At 43.6% G+C, this 20,045-nt stretch overlaps 1 protein-coding gene across 2 annotated transcripts in view; it reads left to right on the plus strand.

Moving 5' to 3' along the window:
- Positions 1-20,045, plus strand: part of dzank1 (double zinc ribbon and ankyrin repeat domains 1) — an 81,916-nt gene that overhangs the window by 61,108 nt on the left and 763 nt on the right. For both annotated transcript variants that reach the window (XM_078230151.1, XM_078230152.1), the window contains 6 exons: positions 892-966; positions 2,163-2,262; positions 4,860-4,954; positions 16,273-16,353; positions 16,742-16,869; positions 19,571-19,645. In XM_078230151.1, the coding sequence (XP_078086277.1) occupies positions 892-966; positions 2,163-2,262; positions 4,860-4,954; positions 16,273-16,353; positions 16,742-16,869; positions 19,571-19,645 (554 nt within the window). The remainder of the gene's footprint in view (positions 1-891; positions 967-2,162; positions 2,263-4,859; positions 4,955-16,272; positions 16,354-16,741; positions 16,870-19,570; positions 19,646-20,045) is intronic.

Genomic DNA, 20,045 nt, shown 5'->3' on the forward strand with positions numbered 1-20,045 from the left:
CCCATAACCCCAGGAATTTACATTGCCAATCCCTGACACTAAGGTGCAATTTAGCATGGCCAATCAACCTAACCCGCACATCTTTGGACTGTGCGAAGAAACCCAGAGCACCCAGAGGAAACCCACGGGGAGAACATGCAGACTGCACAGGCAGTCACTCAAGGCTGGAACTGAACCCGGGTTTCTGGCACTGTGAGGCAGCAGTGCTAACCACTGTGCCACCATGTCACCACTTCATATTTGGTTCCCTGTAATCAGTCTTCCATCCCTGCCAGTGCACTGAAACCACTCTTATTGGAGTCACAAATGACACCTTTGCATTTATTTAGCATCTTCCACTACCTCAAGATGCTTTAGTCAATTCAATGCTTTTCTTTAAGTGTGGTTGCTGTTGTAGTGCAGGGAAAGCAACAGCCAATGTGCGCAGAGTGAGGTCTACCAAAGGGCAGTGTGAAAATGCAGTTAATTTTTTTCAATGATTGGCTGAGAAATATTTGCCTGAACATCAGGGAGAACACTTTGCTCTTCTTCAAAATAGTGCCATTGAATGTTTTTCTCCGACCTGAGATGCCAGACAGCACTTCAATTTAAAAAATCTCATGGCAAAGGCGACACTCCATAAGCGCAAAAGTCCCTCTGTGCTGCATTGGAGTGTGAGCCACGATGCTGCATTGGGAATTGAATTCACAACCTCCTGACTCAGGCAAGATAGTTACCAACTGAGCAACAGCCCACTCTGTAAACTAATAGTGCTTTCATTTGATTTTTATCCTTTCATGGGGATGCAGACATCACTGGCAAGGCCAATATGTGCTGCCCATCCCTAATCTAAAGAGAGATTAATTTGTTTCATGGTGTAGGATTAATTAGCCTATTCTTTTGTCCTGGCAGGTCATCTCGGCTACGGTCCATGAAGATGGATATGAGCTCAGTCTCCAATTGAACTTTGTTCTTGCAGGAAACAAGGTCTGTTTGCTCTAGATGAAGATGATTATCTGCTGGTTATGAGGTGCTGCAAAGGCCTTCAGTGCTGTTGTTTCTGACTGCTCTCGTTGGTATCAAATCACTTGAAACATTTAGAATGACCCAGATTTTTTAAAAAATTGTAGGTTGCAATCATTTTTTAAATGAGGCTTAGTGATCAAAACTGAAATTTACTGCCTACATCACAATTCCCAAAATCTGGAACACCTCTCCAGTCACAATTCCCGATGTGTGAAGCACCTCCCCATTGCATTCCCATAGTTTCACAGCTGTCGCCTCTTGCTGCTGTTCTCAGCGTCCAGCTGCCGGCCAGGCAGTCCACGTGGACCGTTGATGGCACTGATTCATTTAAGATGAAATTCTACCCCCCCCCTCGCCCCGCAATCAAGAGGGCCTACGTGTCCCCACCCATTCCAGCTTCATCATCTGCCGCCAAGTCCCGCACACTCTTTCTGACTTGCTCCTAATCACAAAACCTTGCTTCCAACTGTCCCTAGCACTGTAATATCCTCAGGGGAAAAAACAAGATGAGAGATTATTACACTGATAGCTGGGAGGGACGGGGGGAAGGTCCAAGGGTGGGTGTTGTTAGTTGTGAATTGAATTGATGGTTTCCCCCAAGCGGTTTGAATCTATTGTTTCTTTACAGAGACTGTTTTTCTTCAGGGTAAATTGAATATTAATCATGTGTTACACATTAATTATGGAAGACTGGAACTGCAAATGAATCCCTTGCAATGACGAATATTTAGCAAAGTAACAACATTCATAGAAATCATAGAAACCCTACAGTGCAGGAAGAAGCCATTCGGCCCATCAAGTCTGCACCGACCACAATCCCACCCAGGCCCTACCCCCATATCCCTACATATTTTACCCGCTAATCCCTCTAACCTATTCATCTCAGGACACTAAGGGGCAATTTTAGCATGGCCAACCTACCCCGCACATTTTTGGACTGCGGGAGGAAACTGGAGCACCCGGAGGAAACCCATTCGTTCAATAAAGTTGATCAAACATATTCAGAGCCCTGCAAAAGTCTACATTTAACTATGGACTTGGAAGAAGGTCAAGTTCATTGACCTTGGTCGCGTTTATTGACCTCGGTCGAGTTGTCTTTGTTGCGATGAGAAGTCACATGTTCAATGCACCTCTGCATTTTGGTTTCACCCCAACAGAATATACTGGCTGGAAAGTCGGCAAAGCTTTCTGAGAACAACTTCCTCAGTAGTGTGACTGAAGGGGGAGAGGGTTACCACGGCAGCCTGACCAGTTTGGGTAAGTTCCAATGGTGTAGCATGAATTTGATGGAATGGGTGGCAGGCAGTGATATTTGGAAGACAAAATTCCTTCTGTTTGTAAATGTCATTGAGAATAAAGTCGGTGTAAGATCATCCTGTTTGTGCTTTGTTGCTAAAAATATCAGCAGGAGGAATGTGTACCAGGCAGACGTGCCAGCGCAGAAACCAGTTCCACCTCAACAACGTGAGAAAGTGCCTCTTTTTAAAAATCAAATTCCAGAACTTCTCAACTATTAATCAATTTGTGTTGTGGATTGCAATATATTCCAACCGTATCTAGAATATGTGTTCATTAAAAAAGAGACCTGGTAGAATAACTACAAAGATGTGGGAAACTCCATTACAATGCAAAGTTAATTCCTTATCTCCCCTCCCCACCCCTTTTTTGGTTGCTTTCAGTACCTCAGCAGTAACTCGGCCACATAAATTGCTTTGTTCCTCCACAGCTCCTAGTCTGTCATCGTTTAGAAAATATTTAATAATTCCAAAGTGAATGGTCTCACGCTACTCCAACCTCATCTGCCATAGTTTTGCCCTCTCAGTTAATCTAGAAATGGCCCTTTGCAGCATCCAGTTTGCAAGATTTACTGTGGCCTTTCATCTGCCAACCCGGATATCCAACTCTCTATTCCTTCATCCAAGTCATTGCTATCCTTAATCCATACTCTCATTCCCAACTAATCGCCAAGCCAAGTTATAAAGTTACTTCCAATTTTGTGTGCTTTAATTTTGATAGTCTCTCGCCTGGAACCGTACCAAATTCCTTCTGAAAGTTCATAAAGACAACATCAACGGACACTCCCCTATCCAGCATACTCAAAGCCTCCTAAAAATATTCAACTTGATGAATCAGCCGTGACCTACCTTTCACAAATCCACACTGACTCTCTCCTATCAGCTCATCACTGCTTGTCCCTGATGATAGATTTTAGTAACTTCCTCACTGATGTTAAAAACTGTCTGATCTCTAGTGATCTAATCTCTCCCAACTTCTTCTTAAATAATGAAGTGATATTTGTAATTTGGTTTCATGCTAGAACAGAGGGCGACCTGCTTGGTGTTTTGCTCTTTATACCTTTTGAGGAAGGGAGAATATCAAACTATTTGGGAACTCTGGACCAAACTAGCTTGTTCCTTTTTCGGGTATCATGAGAGAGTTTTGGATAAGGGAGGCCATTTGGCCCATCTTAATTCATTCATCTATCCTAATGCCCTGCCATTGCATATTCAAATTACAATCTATGCCTCTACCCTATCGAAAGTTTTTCCATATGATCACTCTTTTGGGAGAAGAAGTGACTGATAGCTGTCCTAAAATGACTCTTTACTGTTTCAATGCTATATCTTACTCCTGCAATTTAATATAAAAGTGAATCTTGTGGCCCACCATCTCCTTCCATCAGCTTTATTTAAAAATATAAAATTGTTGTGTGCAAATTACAGTTACAGAGGGACAGAGATAGGATGCAAGACTGGGCGGAGAAGTGGCAGATGGACTTCAACCCAGATAAATGCGTAGTGGTCCATTTTGGCAGGTCAAATGGGATGAAGGAGTACAATATAAAGGGAAAGACTCTTAGTACTGTAGAGGATCAGAAGGACCTTGGGGTCCGGGTCCATAGGACTCTAAAATCGGCCCCGCAGGTGGAGGAGGTGGTTAAGAAGGCGTATGGTGAGCTGGTCTTTATCAATCGAGGGATTGAGTTTCGGAGTCCGGGGATAATGATGCAACTATATAAGACCCTCGTCAGACCCCACTTGGCGTACTGTGCTCAGTTCTGGTTGCTTCATTACAGGAAGGATGTGGAAAAGATTGAAAGGGTGCAGAGGAGATTTACAAGGATGTTGCCTGGATTGAGTGGAATGCCTTATGAGGATAGGCTGAGGGAGCTCGGTCTTTTCTCCTTGGAGAGACGTAGGATGAGAGGAGACCTAATAGAGGTATATAAGATGTTGAGAGGCATAGATCAGGTGGACTCTCAGAGGCTTTTTCCCAAGGTGGAAATGGCTGCTACGAGAGGACACAGGTTTAAGGTGCTGGGGGGTAGGTACTGGGGAAATGTTAGGGGGAAGTTTTTCACAGAGGGTGGTGGGCGAGTGGAATCGGCTGCCGTCAGTGGTGGTGGAGGCAAACTCAATAGGGTCTTTTAAGAGACTCCTGGATGAGTACATGGGACTTAATGGGATGGAGGGTTATAGGTAGGCCTAAAAGGTAGGGATATGTTCGGCACAACTTGTGGGGCTGAAGGGCCTGTTTTGTGCTGTAGTTTTTCTATGTTTCTAAATTCCGGGGGAGATGAGCAGCAGATACGTTTTAGATGCAGCGGGGAAAGGCTCAAGTTTTGTAGGTCTTTTGGAAAATGAACTGTTTGAGATTGGAATAATTTTGGCAGTTTTTGTAATGTAGAAATTTCAGATACCGATTCAGCACAATGAGATGAATTGGCGTCCTGTGACACCAATAAACACAAGGGCATTTGATACTAAACTGCTGGCATTGCTGAAAGGGTTAGCTGTGCTGGAGTCTGATATGACAGTGATGATCCTCCTTCTCTGCCATGGTTCTGTGTGCAGCCAGTGAGTGTCATTCAGCCGAAGCAGACACCAGCAGGAAATCCAAAAAATCAAGGAGGAAAAGACAAGTGACAACAAAGGAAGCCAGACTGCCGGTTAGTATTCCTTATAACATCCCTTAAATACCGTGCAATGCTGACACCAGCCTGTGAGAAACACTTGCTCTTGATTTTATTCCCCTTTTAATTTGTCTAATTAGATGTACCAAAAAGTTACACAAAGCGGTTCCAACCTTGACCATGTCACATACTGAAGCTACTCCTTTGCCTTAAAGTTTTAAAGTCTAAAGTTTTAAAGTTTATTCATTAGTGTCACAAATAGGCTTACATTAACACTGCAATGAGGTTACTGTGAAAATCCCCTAGTCGCCACACTCCGGCACCTGTTCGGGTACAGTGAGGGAGAATTTAGCATGGCCAGTGCACCTAACCAGCACGTCTTTTGGACTGTGGGAGGAAACCCATTCAGACACGGGGAGAACGCGCAGACTCCACACAGTGACCCAAGCCGGGAATTGAACCCGGGTCCCTGGCGCTTTGAGGCAGCAGCGCTAACCACTGTGCCACCTTAATATCCTCATCTAAGAAAAATCTACCCATCTCAGTTTTAAAACCTCAGCTGGACCTGGGCATTTGGAAGAGTGAGTTCCCAATTTCTACTACCCCTTGTGTGAAAGCCTGCTTTCTGTCTTCACCTCTGTACGAACGTTTGCTCTGGATTTTTCCATTAGAGGAACTAGTAATTCCTCTGCACCCTATCAAATATCTTCCTCATTTCCAATTTTCTAAACTCAAAAGGATACGAGTCAAGTTAATGCAGCCTGTCCTCACAATTTAATCCTGTTAATCCACATATCATTTAACCCGAAATAAAAGTGAAACACTGCGGATGCTGGAAATCTGAAATAAAAGCAAAAAATGCTGGATAAACTCAGCATGTCTGGCAGCATCTGTGGAGAGAGACGGAGTTGATGTTTCGAGTTTGCATGACTCTTCTTTAGAGCTCTGTTTTTATATCATTTAAGCTGAATCTTCCAAGGTCAGTGTTCCCTGAATTAAATGCCGTACTGCTGATGGGGTCTGACCAATGCGGTGTGGAACTGAGGACCACTTCCTCCTTTTGAATTCCAAACTTCTGGAGGTAAAGTCTCCAGCCCCAGTTTCTGCCCCTCAGAGTCCTCACTGCAGTAAATCTGCAGTAGGTTTCTGCCCAGACCTATCACCTTTATATGTGACATTGTGGGCTTGTAAAACATTAAAGGTTGAGTTGGTAGGAGGTGAGAATAAAGGGCAAGGACGTTTTCAACAAGCAGCTCTCTCAGATTGTGAGGAATCTTAGAAGCAACAGGTAAACGATCAGCAACTTACATTTATAAAGTGCGTTTAACATTTTCAGGAGCACAATCAGACAAAGCAGCTGAACACACGCTGAATTTGCGTGGAGCAGAGTATTAGAGCAGTCTTCTCATCGAATTCAGCACAGCGTACTGGGAAGAAACCCTCTGCCACTGCTTCATTCATTCAGATCCAGTTTCTGTGCTGGTTTCAGATAAGCCCAGTGTCTCCATTCATATTTCATGAGCCAAGCTCATTTTCACTGCAGGCTGGCTGCACGAAGCAGATGGAGGAATTGAAATAGCTGCCTGGACTCTTTAACCTCCTCTTGTACACTCAGCCTTCTGTTTCCTATCTCATCTGGCGCAGGGAGAAAAATTAAAGCTAAAAAAAATTAATTCAAAAAAGAAAAACAATGCGAGGTGAATTCCATTTTTCTTTTGACACTTTTTTTTCTTGTCACACTTCTCTCTGCAGGACAGCAGCAGCTGAGTATTGTAATAGCTGCTGCAGGAGAGGGGTTGTGACGAGGCAGTGGCAGTAGTTACTTGAAGCATTTGGCATTTTGAGTCGCTAATTCTGAAGCCATTCAAAGTACAATATTATTCTCCTGACATGGCAATCTCATTCGGAGGGACAGTCGTACCCATACAATTCTTGACTTGTATGCTGCTGACACCCGAACCTAGAAATTGGTCCCTCTTCTGGCACTGTTTAAACTATGAAGGCCCTAATATGATGGGCAAGAAGAATACACACATGTCCAATTTGAAATCCACCGACATTATTGAGACAAACCCTGTTCTTTGCCTACTCCTGAGTTAAAGGTTGGCTTGTCCTGAGGGAGAGCAGTCCGAGCAATCACCTGTAACAAAGAAGGTAGGTAAACTTACCCGAAGGTGGAGCTGAAAAGAGTCAGTTGCTGCCAACTTCTAGCCCAATCCTCCTCCTGGCCTACCATGATGCCCAGTTCATGCCTCCATTCCGATTCTTGACTCAGGCCCTGACCTAGCCCTTATTTTGATTTCAGGCCTTGACCTATAGAATGGTTACAGCAAAGGTGGCTTTTTGTTCTGTTGAGTATGTGCCAGCTGTCTGCAAAAGCAGCTTGACTAGACCCAACCCACCATTCCTACTTCTTAACTCTACAAACTTTGTCCCTGAATCCACTTCCACCACCCTTTCTTCCACATTCTAACCACTTAGTGTATGGAACAGCTTTTCCTCATGTTGCCTTTGATTCTTTTGCCAATCATTTTAAATCTTTGGTCTTAACCCTTCTGCCAATGGGAACAATATCTCTCTATCAAGACTCCTCATGATTTTGAACACCTCTATCAAATTTTCTCTCAACCTTCTCTAAGGAGAACAGCCCCAGATTCTACCGATCTATTAACGTAACTGAAGTTCCTCATCTCTGGAACCATTCTTGCAGATTTTCTCTGCACCCTCTCTAAAGTCTTCACATCCTTCCTAAAATGTAGTGCCCAGAATTTAACACAGCATTCCAGGGGAGGCGGACCAGTGTTTTACAAAGGTTCATCATAATCTCCTTGCTTTTCTACTCTATGCCTCTTTTTATAAAACCCAGGATTCCCTACTACATCTTTGTAATGGTTTTCTGAACCTGTCCTGCTATCTTTAACAATGTATACCTGCCAAGTCTCTCTATTCCTGCAAACCCTTTAGAACTGTACCCTTTAGTATAATAAATAAAAGCAAATTACTGTGGATATTGGAATCTGAAACCAAAAGAGAAAATGCTGGAAAATCTCAGCAGGTCTGGCAGCATCTGTAAGATGAGAAAAGAGCTGACGTTTCGAGTCCAGATGACGCTTTGTCAAAGCTTTGGTAAAGGGTCATCTGGACTCGAAACGTCAGCTCTTTTCTCTTCTTACAGATGCTGCCAGACCTGCTGAGATTTTTCAGCATTTTCTTTTTTGGTCCCTTTAGTATAATGCATTTCTCTGCAGTAAACGTCATCAGACAGGTGCCCACCCATTCCACCTCTGTCCCCTTCTATCACTGTCCTCACCACACATCACTATCCTTCCAAGTTTTATGTCATCTGCAAATGTTAAAATTATGCCCTATAAACCCAATTCGAGGACATTAATAAATATTCAGAAAAGTAGTGGTCCGGGTATCAACAGCATAGTATACCCTCCACCAGTCTGAAAAACAACTACCCATCACTACTCTCTGCTTCCTGTAACTCAACAAACTATGTATGCCCCTTGTGGCAAGTCTTTCATGTGGCACTTCATCAGATGGCTTTTGGAGGTCCATATACACCACATCAACCACTTTACCCTTAGACTTCTCTTTTACCTCATCAAAAAACTCAATCAAGTTAGATAAACATTTGTCTTTAACAAATCCGTTCTGGATTTCTTTAATTAGTCTATACATCCAAGTGATTGTTAATTTTGTCCCAGATTATCATTTTTGAAAAGCTGAAGTTTCCAAATAGCAGGATTGTAGTTTCTGGGTTTATCTTTACAACCTTTTTTGAACAAGAGTTATGGGGAGTGGATGACAAAGTTGAGAAATCAGCCATTATTTTATTGAATGGTGGAGCAGGCTCAAAGGGCATCCCAAGTCCTATGTTCCTATGGGTGTTACATGTTCAATTCTCTGATCCTCTGGTACCACCCGTCTATTGAAGGAGGATTGGAAGATTATAATAGGAATCTCTGCATTTCCCACCCTTACTACCCTCAGCATCTTTGGGTGCATCCCATCCAATGCTGATGACTTTAAATACAGCCAACCTTTCTAATACCTCCGTAAGCAATTTTTACTGCATGTGCTCCTCATGGTGCCCCTTCTTTTATTGTAACTTTGGCAGCAGTTTCTTCCTTTGTAAAGCCAGTGCAAGATATTTAGTATCTCAGCCTTTCCCTTTGCCTCCATGCATATGCTTCCTTTTCGATCCCCCAGTTGGCCTCATTCATCCTATTACTACATTTTACGTCGATAGTTAACTTTTGGATTCCCTTTCACGTTAGCTGCCCGCCTCTTTTCATGCTCCCTCTTTGCCCTTCGTATTCTTTTTTTCACTGCCACTGTGAACTTTCTAACTTCAGCCTGGTTTTCACTTTTATTATCAACCTGACACCTGTAATGCACAAAACTTTACTGCTTCATCTCTCTCGCTCTCTCTCTCGTGTCATTCAGAGAGCTCTGGCTTGGATTGGCCTACCTTTCCCCTGATGGGAATGCACCTTGACCCTTGAAAGGCAGTTCATTGTTCATTAACAGTTTTGTCTGCCAGTCTTTGATTCCAATTTATCTGGTACACATCCATTCTCACACCACTGAAGTTACCACTCCTGCAATTAAATATCTTTTACTCTCGATTGCTCCTTGACCTTTTCCACGGTTAATCTGAACCTTGTGATACCGTGATTATTGTTCCTTAAATGTTTCCTTTCTGACACTGGGCCTCCCCTTTCCCCAGAACCAGTTCCTTCCTGGTTGAGCCAGTAACATACTGATCAAAAGCACATCTCCTGAATGCACTTTAGAAACTCCTCCCTCCCTCTGCCCTTTACACAGTTACTATTAGGATAATTGAGGCTCTCTATTGCTACTCTACAGTTTTAGCATCTGTCTGTAATTTTCTTACTAATTTGTACCTCTGTATTTCCCCCAGTTGGTGGCCTAAAGAATATACCCAGTAGTAGCGTAATGGCACCTCTGTTGTTTCTTAGCTCTGACCAAATCAATTCTGTCTTTGACCTCCTCCAGGACATCTTCCTCCTGCACTCTCTCTCCAGCCATGCATTCATCTGTTCTACAACCGTGCGGCTCTGGAAGAAATTTGAGGTCCTGTTTGGGATCATATCTCTCTCTTTCTCCCTATGTTGTCGGTACTGATATGGACTATGTTCTCTGACTGTTCACCCTTCCTCCCTCAGAATGTTCCTGACTCCAGGGAGGCAGTCTGGAATTAGTCAGCAGATACAGAGAATCCTGTACTTGGGGGAGCTTATATCACTATTGCTGTCCTGATTTCCCTCCTGCCCCCATAAACCACTCATGGTATCACAGACTTTGGCTGACTGCACTCCCCAGGGGAGTCGACACCCTCACCAGCCTTTATAACTGAATATAGTTGGAGAACCCAATGTACTCAGGGGACTCTTGTAATACCTACCTGGTCCTACTTGACTCTCTAGAGGACAACCATATCCTCTCTGCCTGCACACTCTGAAGCTGATGGTGGGCACCTCTGGAAACATGTCATCCACGGAGCTCTAAGCCTCATGGGTTGAATGTCAGCTGCTCCTCCAGCTAACAACACAGGCTGCACATGTGGCTGCCCAGGAGAAAGAAGGCTCCTCGAGTTTCCACTCGAGAAGTGCAAATTTACGGGACTGAGGTGTACTGCCAGGCCCTGATTTATTGGACAATTAACTCAACAGAGATAAGTCCTAAAAGTAAAACACCAGGTTAACAAAATAATAAAAAGCTGCACCTCCTTCTGTACCAAATTCCCACGTGTACCAGATTCCTGACTTTAGCATTTTGTTAATTCTACACTCTGTATAAATAAACAGTATTTTCTACTACACAGAGTTGATGACTCACTCAAGTTATAACTGCTAACTCAGCTTCCAGCTCACATTAATCACCATCTATTCCGCTGATTGACAGTGAACTGGTCCAGCCAGGCAGTTTCTGTTAAGTAGTTTGCAGGTTCTTTTGCAGTTTTAAAAAAAAACTTTAAATCAAATTCTCAATGTTAAACTAAATTTCAATTTGGGAGATAGCAGAAAATTCACACGTGCACTGAATTCCTGACTTTAGCACTCTGTTAACATTGCTCCCACTGCGAGCACTCTATGTGATAGCAAATACTTGTATAGAGTTTATGACTCGCCCCCAGTTTACATGCTGACCCACCATACTATCCTTAGGCCTAGCCCAGCCTTCTGCAACCTTCGCTAATGCCCCAAACCAGCCTTGACCTGACTCATTCTCCCATCTTTCTTGGTTAGAAATACTCACTGTGTAGGTTGAGTCCTGTATTCGCTGACTGTGTTTTTGACACTTCCACTGGGACCTGGTGATGCCCTTAATTGTCCACATGCACTCTGAATGCAGTAAGTTTGGCAGCAGCTTCTTCCACTGCAGCAGCCCCCAGAGCTCCTCGGCATCAAGTCTTCAGCCTCCACGACACCCAGCAGGGCTTGAGGATCCCACCTCTTGCTGCCAAATTGGCCCAGGGTAGGAAATAGGAATGTGGTTCTGAGACAATCTCCAGGACAACTGGAAAACACACTCGCGTCATTTTACATCACCCGAGAGCCCCGCAGTGGAAAACCTCCTCCAGCCTCGCACTCCCCCGAGATACCTAAAATGAGCCTCTTGAACACCTCTCATTTTAATAGTTCCACTATTCATCTGCCTTGGCCCTAAGCTCTGGAATTCTCTCCTTAAACTGCTCCAGCTCTCTAAGCTCTTTTTCATCATTTAAGACACTCCTTAAAACCTACCTTTGACCAGGCTTTTGGTAATCTGTCCTGATAAATTCTGATGTGGCTTGGTGCCATCTTTTTTATAATACTCTTGTGAAACACCTGGAGACGTTTTATTATAAATGCAAGCAGATGATAATATCTTTAGAAGCGTTTCTAAATCCTAATCTTTAGCAGTTTCCACACTATTGCTGAGCCTACTGTTGGAATGCTCACATTAAGTTTTAATTTGCTCACATTAAGTTTTAATTTCTGCTCTTGATTATCTCTTCAGCTAAAATTTAGCTGTCCAGGATTTAAAAGAAAATGACTATCCTGGTCTCTGCCACCTCCAAACGCATCTTCACTGTCTCTGTATCTCTGTTCAAGATGTTCCAATAGAAAAACTTTAGCTCAGTTTTGTTAGCACGTTGCTGTCTCAATCACTGCTTAGTTACTTCCATCTACAAGCTGCATTTTTACAGTGCCTTCAACAAAGAAAAACATCCCAATAACTGCCACCAATGATAATGGATGCGAGGCCAAAGATGGAGATCCTTCAGGAGAGTCTTGAGGAAGGAAAGGGAGGTGTTGAGGTTTAGGGGGTGCGGGGTGGGGGGGGGGGGGGGTGGAATGCCAGATCTTGGGGTCTTGGTGACTGAAGTCATGGCCACCAGTGATGGGATGAAGTGAGCAGATAGTGAGCCTGGATATTGTGCTGCTGTGGCAGTGGGGGCAATGGGCGAATAGCAGGGCAGTACAAGATTACAGCGATAGGGAGGGGCAAGGCCAAGAAGGGATTTAAAGAAAATGATAAGAATTTTAAATTGGAGGCATTGATAACCAGAAGTCAGTGTGGGTTAGTAATGGTAAGTGTAATGGGTAAACAGATCCTATAACATAGAAAAATTGACCAAAGCAAGTCACAGAAAAGAAGAAAGAGGTATTTTCAGATTGGCGAGCTGTGACCATTGGAGTGCTGCAAAGATCAGTGGAAAAGACAGAGTGTGATGTATCTAAATTAGCTGATGATGCAAAGCTGGGTGAGAATGCAAGCTGTCAGGAGGAAACAGAAACTAGAAGCAGGAGTAGGCCACTCAGCCCTTTGAGTCAAAATCAATATCCTGATTCCGTCTTCCCCCTGTATCCCTTAATCCCTTTAGCCCCAAGAGCTATAGCTTATTTCTTCTTGAAATCACACAATGTTTTGGCCTCAACTACATTCTGTGGTAGTGAATCCCATACATTCACCACCCTCTGGGTGAGGAAATTTCTCCTCACCTCAGTTCTAAAAGGTTTACCCCCTTACCCTCAAACTATGACCCTAGTTCTCGACTACCCCACCATTGGGAACATTCTTTCTGAACCTAACCTGTGTAATCCTACTAGAATTCTATAAGTTTCTATAAGATCCCCTCTTACTCTTCTAAACTCCAGTGAATACAATCCTAACCAAATTAGTCTGTCCTTATATGACAGACCTGCCATCCCAGGAATCAGCCGGGTAAACCTTCACTGCACTCCCTCCATAGCAAGGACATCCTTCCTCAGATAAGGTCACCAAAACTGCACACAATACTCCAGGTGTGGCCTCATCAACGCCCTGCCACAAAGACTCTGCAAAGAAATATAGGTTAAGCAGGCAATAAGATAGAAGTTGGAGTATGATGTGGGGAAGTGTGAAGTTCCTTTGATCGTAAGAACAGAAAAACAATATTTTTAAAAGGCGTAAAACTTGTAAATGTTGATGTTCAGAGAGACTTGGGTGGAACAAGGAACACAAAAAGCCAGTATGCAGGTGCGGCAAGCAATTGGTAAAGAAAATAATCGGTTGGCCTTTATTGCAAGGGGATTGGAGTGCAAGAATAAAGAAGTCTTGCTACAATTGTACAGGGCTTTGGTGAGGCCACACCTGGAGTACAGTGTGCAGTTTTGGTCTCCATATTTAAAAAAGGATGTTGGCTCTTGGGAGGAGATGATTGCCCAATGATGAGGTTGAATGAATTGGCTCCATATTCTCGGAAGTTTATAAGATTGAGAGGTGATCTCATTGTAACATTCTAGATTATGAAGGGAATTGACAGGATAGACACTGGAATGTTGTTTCCCCTGCTGGGGAATTCAGAGTAAGGGGCACATTCTCAGGATAAGGGGTCGATCATTTAGGACAAACATGGATAAACTTCTTCAAAGGGTTTTGAATCTTTGTGGAATCCTCCTACCCAGAAGGTTATGGATGTGCTGCAATCGAATATAATTAAGGCTGAGTGGACAGAAATTTGGTCTTTCAGGAAATCAAGAGATACGGGGGGGAGGGGTGGGAAAGTAGAGTTGAAGCCCAAGATAAGTTATTGCATGTAACAGGCTGGATGGCCATATGGTCTTTTCCTGCTCTTATTTCTTATGTTCGTATGTTCAATCATTTCTGGAGGTTTTTAACGTGGAGCATAAAATGGGTTTTGAGAAACTTTTTCGAGCAGAATACTATAGGAGCAATGCTCCTTTTTAACTTCTGTTTGCTGAGCGCAGTTGACTTGTTGCATTGCGTGATCTCTTTAAGAGTGACATGCTTAAGGAACATGGTCTATGTGTGACCTGTTTGTTCCATGCACACACATCCCTGATTGCTGCATAGTGGCACATCCTTGTATCATAAAGGGAACATTGATAGGGAGCTAGTTTGAGAGAGTAGGGCTATTGCATATATATCATAGAATCATAGAAACCCTACAGTGCAGATATGTAGATCCAAACTACAGCACAGAAACAAGCCTTTCACCCAGTTAATGTGTTAGTGTTAATGCTCCACATGAACCTCCGCTGAACCCCTTCATTCAACCCCATCAGCATCACCTTCTAATCCTTTCTCCAGCTTGTTATTAAATGCATCCTGAACGACTTCTAAATACTTTCCAGTAAATAAGTTTCTTTTTTATCATTTCATCCTCTGCATCAGTGCTTTGACAAAGGGTCATTTGGACTTGAAACGTCAGCTCTTTTCTCTCCTTACAGATGCTGTCAGACCTGCTGAGATTTTCCAGCATTTTCTCTTTTGGTTTCTTTTTTTTTGGATTTATTCCTGACTATCTCATATTTATGATCCCTTGGTTTGGATTCTGTAGAAGTGGAAATATCTTCTTTATGCTATCAAACCTCTCCATAATTCTAACATGTTCGATTGGGTCATCCCTCTGCCTTCCCTGCATCCCCAGCCTATTCAGGCAGGTTGTTATAATCTCTCAGCTCTGTTATCATTTCAGGTTGTATCATTTTTTTTCACATTAACCAAACATATACTCCCTGAAGTAGGAAAATACTCAGTACTGAAATGCAGTACACACAGTTTGTGAATCATGGTAGGCAAAAGGCACATTACTCAAGGTTAGTTTATTCATATACACTTTTTTATTGTGTCAGAATAGGTTTTATGCACAGATAATTTATCATTAAACTGAATGTTGATCACTATTGTGATTCTATCAGCAAAAACAAATCCCATAATCCTTCTTATCCAACAAGTTAGTATGGTTTGATGGCAGTACAGAACCAGTCCCACAACTGACTTTTACATTACAATACCTTGTTGCAGTGTTGGTCGAGTCAGAACTCCAAGTGGACAGAGCCATGGAATCTTTACATCTACTTAAATGGGTAGACCTCTCTTTAGCTGTGGGCTGATAAGAGTTAATTGGCTAGATTGGTTTTATCCGACTTTTTGTGGACAGGGCATACCTGGTCAATTATTCACTTTGTCAGGTGAATGTAACTCTCCTGGAGCAGCTTGGCTAGAAGCACACTAGTACCAGAACATTAGTCTTCAGCACCACACCCCACGATTGACATGTCATGAGACTTCATGGAGTTTGGAATTAATATTGAGGACTTCCAGTGCCTCCTTCCTGACTGTCTGCCAATGTGTCACCACTTCTGGTGGGGCCGTCCTGTCTGAGGGAAAGGACATACCCAGTCACCTGACTGATAGTCGTACAGAATCATAGCTATGTCATTCTATGTTAGACAAACCTCCAATTACATAGTGTTTACGGCACAGACACTGGCATTCGGCCCAACCAGTTCATGCCAGTGTTAATGTTCCACCAAGGTTCCTCAACTAAATCTACTCTCAGAGCCAGTTATTCCCTTCGATTTTGTCCAGCTTCCTCTTAAACCTACTATTCTCTTCAACCATTCCCTATGCGAGTGACTTTCACAATTTCTTCTTGAGGGAAATTTTGCAGGGCGTACCTTTGAAATGTCTGCATTGATGCCAAATAGTCTGTCCAGTTTTATTCTTATTAAACACTTTGTTTGTAGTGGTTTGCTCAGCTTTGGAATCAGATGTAGGGCAGAATGGGTAAGGATGGCAGATTTCCTTCCTAAAAAGCATTAGTAAAGTAGTTAGATTATTACGACAATCTGATAGTTTGATAAATACCAAAACTGATAGTAGTCGATTTTCCAGGTTTATTTAATTGAATTTGAACTCTGGATTATTAGTCCAGACCTCCAGATTACTAATCCAGTAACATAATCCCCATGCTGCCATACCTGTGCTTAGAACATGTGGTAAGTCCCGAATGAATTACCTGGCAGTATTGCTCTCTCTTCCTGCAGCTCAATGACAGACAGTTACTGAAGGAAGTGGGACCAACTGGCTTGGGGAGAGTCTCAGAGATACAGCAATTGCTCGATGAAGTAAGTTACTACCTCCAGTACCATTTGATCAATGAGAATGCTGAGCTTTGTTTAATAGTGGGTGTTAGCAGGCCAGAGGAGCCAGATTTATAATAACTGGTGCCAGAGGAGAGATGGGAATTTTTATGCACTGAGTTATAATGATCTGGAATGCACTGCCTGAATAGGTGGTGGAAGTAGATTCAATGGTAACTTTCAGAAAGGAATTGGAATAGAAAATAAATTGCAGGGCTATGGGGAAATTCAACAGATCTTTCAAAGAGGCAGCACAGACACGCTGAGCCAAATGGCTTCCTTTGTGCTCTTTGATTCCATATCTGACTACTGACGCTGTTACTTTTACCATTTAAAAAAACTTTGTGCTCTCTGCATTTGTGACCTTCCCCAGGGAGCAGATCCAAACTGCAGCAATAATGATGACAGGCCAGCCTTGACTGTGGCCGTTATGAATCAACATCACGAGGTGGTCCCGGTTCTGGTGCAGAAGGGAGCAGACATTAACCAACAGTCAGGGCCGTAAGTAGAAAAAACAGAGGCTCAGATTTTCCAGAGCTTTGAAGAAGTGGAACTGTGTGATTTGCACTTTTACCCTTGGGCAGTGCTACTAGGCTGATTACCAGGATGAAGGGGTTTGTCTTGTGAAGGAAGATTGGGCCTATACTCATTGAAGTTTAGAAGAATGAGAAGTAATCTTATTGAAACATAAAATTGAGTAGACTTGACTTGGTAGATGCTGGGAGGATGTTTCCCCTTAGGGGGAATCTAGAAAGAGGGGGTACAGTTTGAAAACAAACCATCTTCCGCGCTGGCCGGGTGTGCTCCCTGGGCATTGCCACCTTGGCAGTGTCAGCCTGCGTCCCCTAGCACTGCCCAAGAGGCAAAGTGTCAATGACCAGGGGACACCTTGGCACCGGCCATCAGGGCATGGGGTGGGGCCTAATGGGGGCAGAGCCTAATGAGTCAATCGGTAGGGGGTCCCGCTGCCACTCTGCAGTTGAATTGGTGGGTGGAGGGAGGCCAGTGATCGGGGCTGCCCATCGGAGGGGGGTGGGAGGGATGCAGCCTGCTGGGGTGGTGGTGGGGGAAATCGAAGAGGGAGGGATCAGGGGTGGGCCCAGACATGTTTGGGGAGTCAGCGATTGGGCTGTGAATGGGGTGGGGGGGGAGGGTCGGTAGGGCAGCGATGAGGGATTGCAGGGCTGGCCAGCGATCGGGAAGCTGGCAGACAGGGGCCATTGCGCTTGCGCCGATCTCCACTCTGACAGATCGGCACATGAGCAGTGGCCTGCTCAGTGCTATGCTGCCGTCCTTTCCAGTGGGAATAGACCCTGCCCCCGATTTTCAATGGTATTCACGCTAGTGCATTCTGTGTGGGAGATTCATTTTGGAAAAACCCGCAGGGTTTACTCTAGTTTTTACACGAATTTGACACTTAGAATTTTTTTGGGAGAATCCCACCCATCTTCTCTGAGGGTCATTAGTCATTGCAGTTCTCTTCCCCAGAGAGCAGTGGAAACTGGGCCATTGAATATATTCAAGGCTGAGTTAGACAGATTTTTGATCAATGAGGGAGTCAAAAGACTCGGGAGGCAGGCAAGAAAGTGGAATTAAGAGCAAATCAGATCAGCCATGATCTTATTGAGTGGTGGAACAGGCTTGGTGGGCCAAATGGCCCATTCCTGCTCCTATTTCTTATGATCTTATCATGAGACAAATGATATCTACCTGTCATTGAAATATTGAAATGTTGGGCTGCAGTACCCACAGTGTTATGAGGAAAAGTCTTCACTGTCATAACTTTTAGCTATTCAGATTTTAAACAGGGCAGGGATTTTCCTGTCATTTGTGAACTTTAAAGGTGTTCTGCTTCACTCCAAAACATTCTCAAGAATTTACAAACAAAACAAAGCTTTGTCGATTTTTATTTGAAAACATCTGAATTTATTCCAAAATGTTTATGAACGGGTCTGGTAAAGTACTTTCAACAAAGGCAGTTTGCTGTGGATTTTAACTTGAGATGGGATCAGTGCATGTGAGGGCAGGGATTGGTGAGTAGCAAGCTCTTGTGCTGATCCCCCAGTGAGATTTTGATTCCTGGATCCCGATTGTGTCAGATCAGAACGTCAGGCGAACCAGGCAAGAATTACTTACTGCCTGGCCCGTGGACATAAACAGACATTTGGAATTCAGGATGCCACCCAGAGGAAAGGAAGGGAAATCTCTATCAGTGGGAAGTGGGTGAGGATGTTGTTTGGACAAATGGTCAATGTCCATGCTAAATATTTTTCACTTTTTGCAGCCTGAATGTGTGGTACCCTTAATATTTTTTGCATGGCTGTGTGCGTACAGCTTACAGGGAACATGTTTCCTTGTACTCCTGGTCCAGCTACTGTTCCCAGCAGATTTGGCCTATGGGGGAAACCACCACCGCTCTCCTACTCAGCTTAAAACAGCAAATTGGCCCAGGGCTCATAATCTACACCTTCAAAGATGCCCCTGCCGGCTTCGGAGAATGGATTGGAGCATCGGGGAAAGAGAGTTAAAAATTACAGACTGAGTACGATCAAATGAAGAGTTCCTGGTTTTTGCCACACTGTTGAAGTAGAGTTTTCAGCACGGCCATTCAGCTCAACAGGTCTATTTTGGGATTTATACTTCCTTCGAGCCTCCTCCCATTCAAATTGGGTTCACCTCTGACTCTTCCCTGACTTCTGTCTCCCATTTCTGGAGATAGATTATCCACTAGCATTCATTACGAACCCATGGACTCCCACAGCTACCTTGACTACACTTCGTCACACCCTGCATCCTTTAAGGATTTGATTCCATTCTCCAGTTTTTCTGTCAACTGTTCTGATGAATCAACCACATCCATCAGGTCACCGAGACACTAAACATGAGGCCAACCAATCCTTGCAGGAAATAAGACAGTCAAGGAGTAAGACACCTCAGGCAAATTGATTTTGCCTATGCAAATAGGTAGTGCTGGAGTTGAGTATAGTCCCATCTAGTTTGTCCTGTTTTATGCTAGTGATTACAGACTTGGCGATGTAGCGTGTGTGTGTGTCCAACTTATGAGAACCATTTACCTGTCACCGTGTAATCACTAAAGACTCATTCAGATACACTGCTTTGCTATTAAAACTTGTGCCCCCTATTTTGATTTCATAGCTCGGTTTGAAGACACTAATCCAATAAATATTTTCTTCCAATCTAGTCTGAATAACACTGCTCTTCATGACGCTGCTGAAATGGGAGCTCAGGGAGTGAAGTGTGCGGCTGTTTTACTCGGGTAGGTTTCCTTTTTACAATCTATATTAAATTATTTTCCAATGACAGTTTGATGGGAGAAAGAAGACTGTAAGACTAATTGGATACCACTTTCAAAGCGCCAGCACAGGCACGATTGGCCTGATGGTCTCTTTTCATGCCAGATTCGGTGACAGGAGATATAGGGAGTAAGTAGTTACAACCCAGTGATTCATGGAATAAATGGGCATTTAGTACCAAGGGTCTAAGTTTTAATTGTCAGGCTGAAAGACAGAGCACTAACCTGGGCCTCAGAAGAAGGGGTGCAGGTGGATGAGGTGTATTAGCCAGAATTCACCGACCGGTTCACATGAGAAATGGTCATATGGACAAGGGCTAGCAAAAGCAGCTGGAAAACTGTAGCTAAGCAAAAGGAAGTTATT

This window comes from Mustelus asterias, chromosome 15, assembly GCF_964213995.1.
Source record: "Mustelus asterias chromosome 15, sMusAst1.hap1.1, whole genome shotgun sequence".
Lineage (NCBI taxonomy): Eukaryota > Metazoa > Chordata > Chondrichthyes > Carcharhiniformes > Triakidae > Mustelus > Mustelus asterias.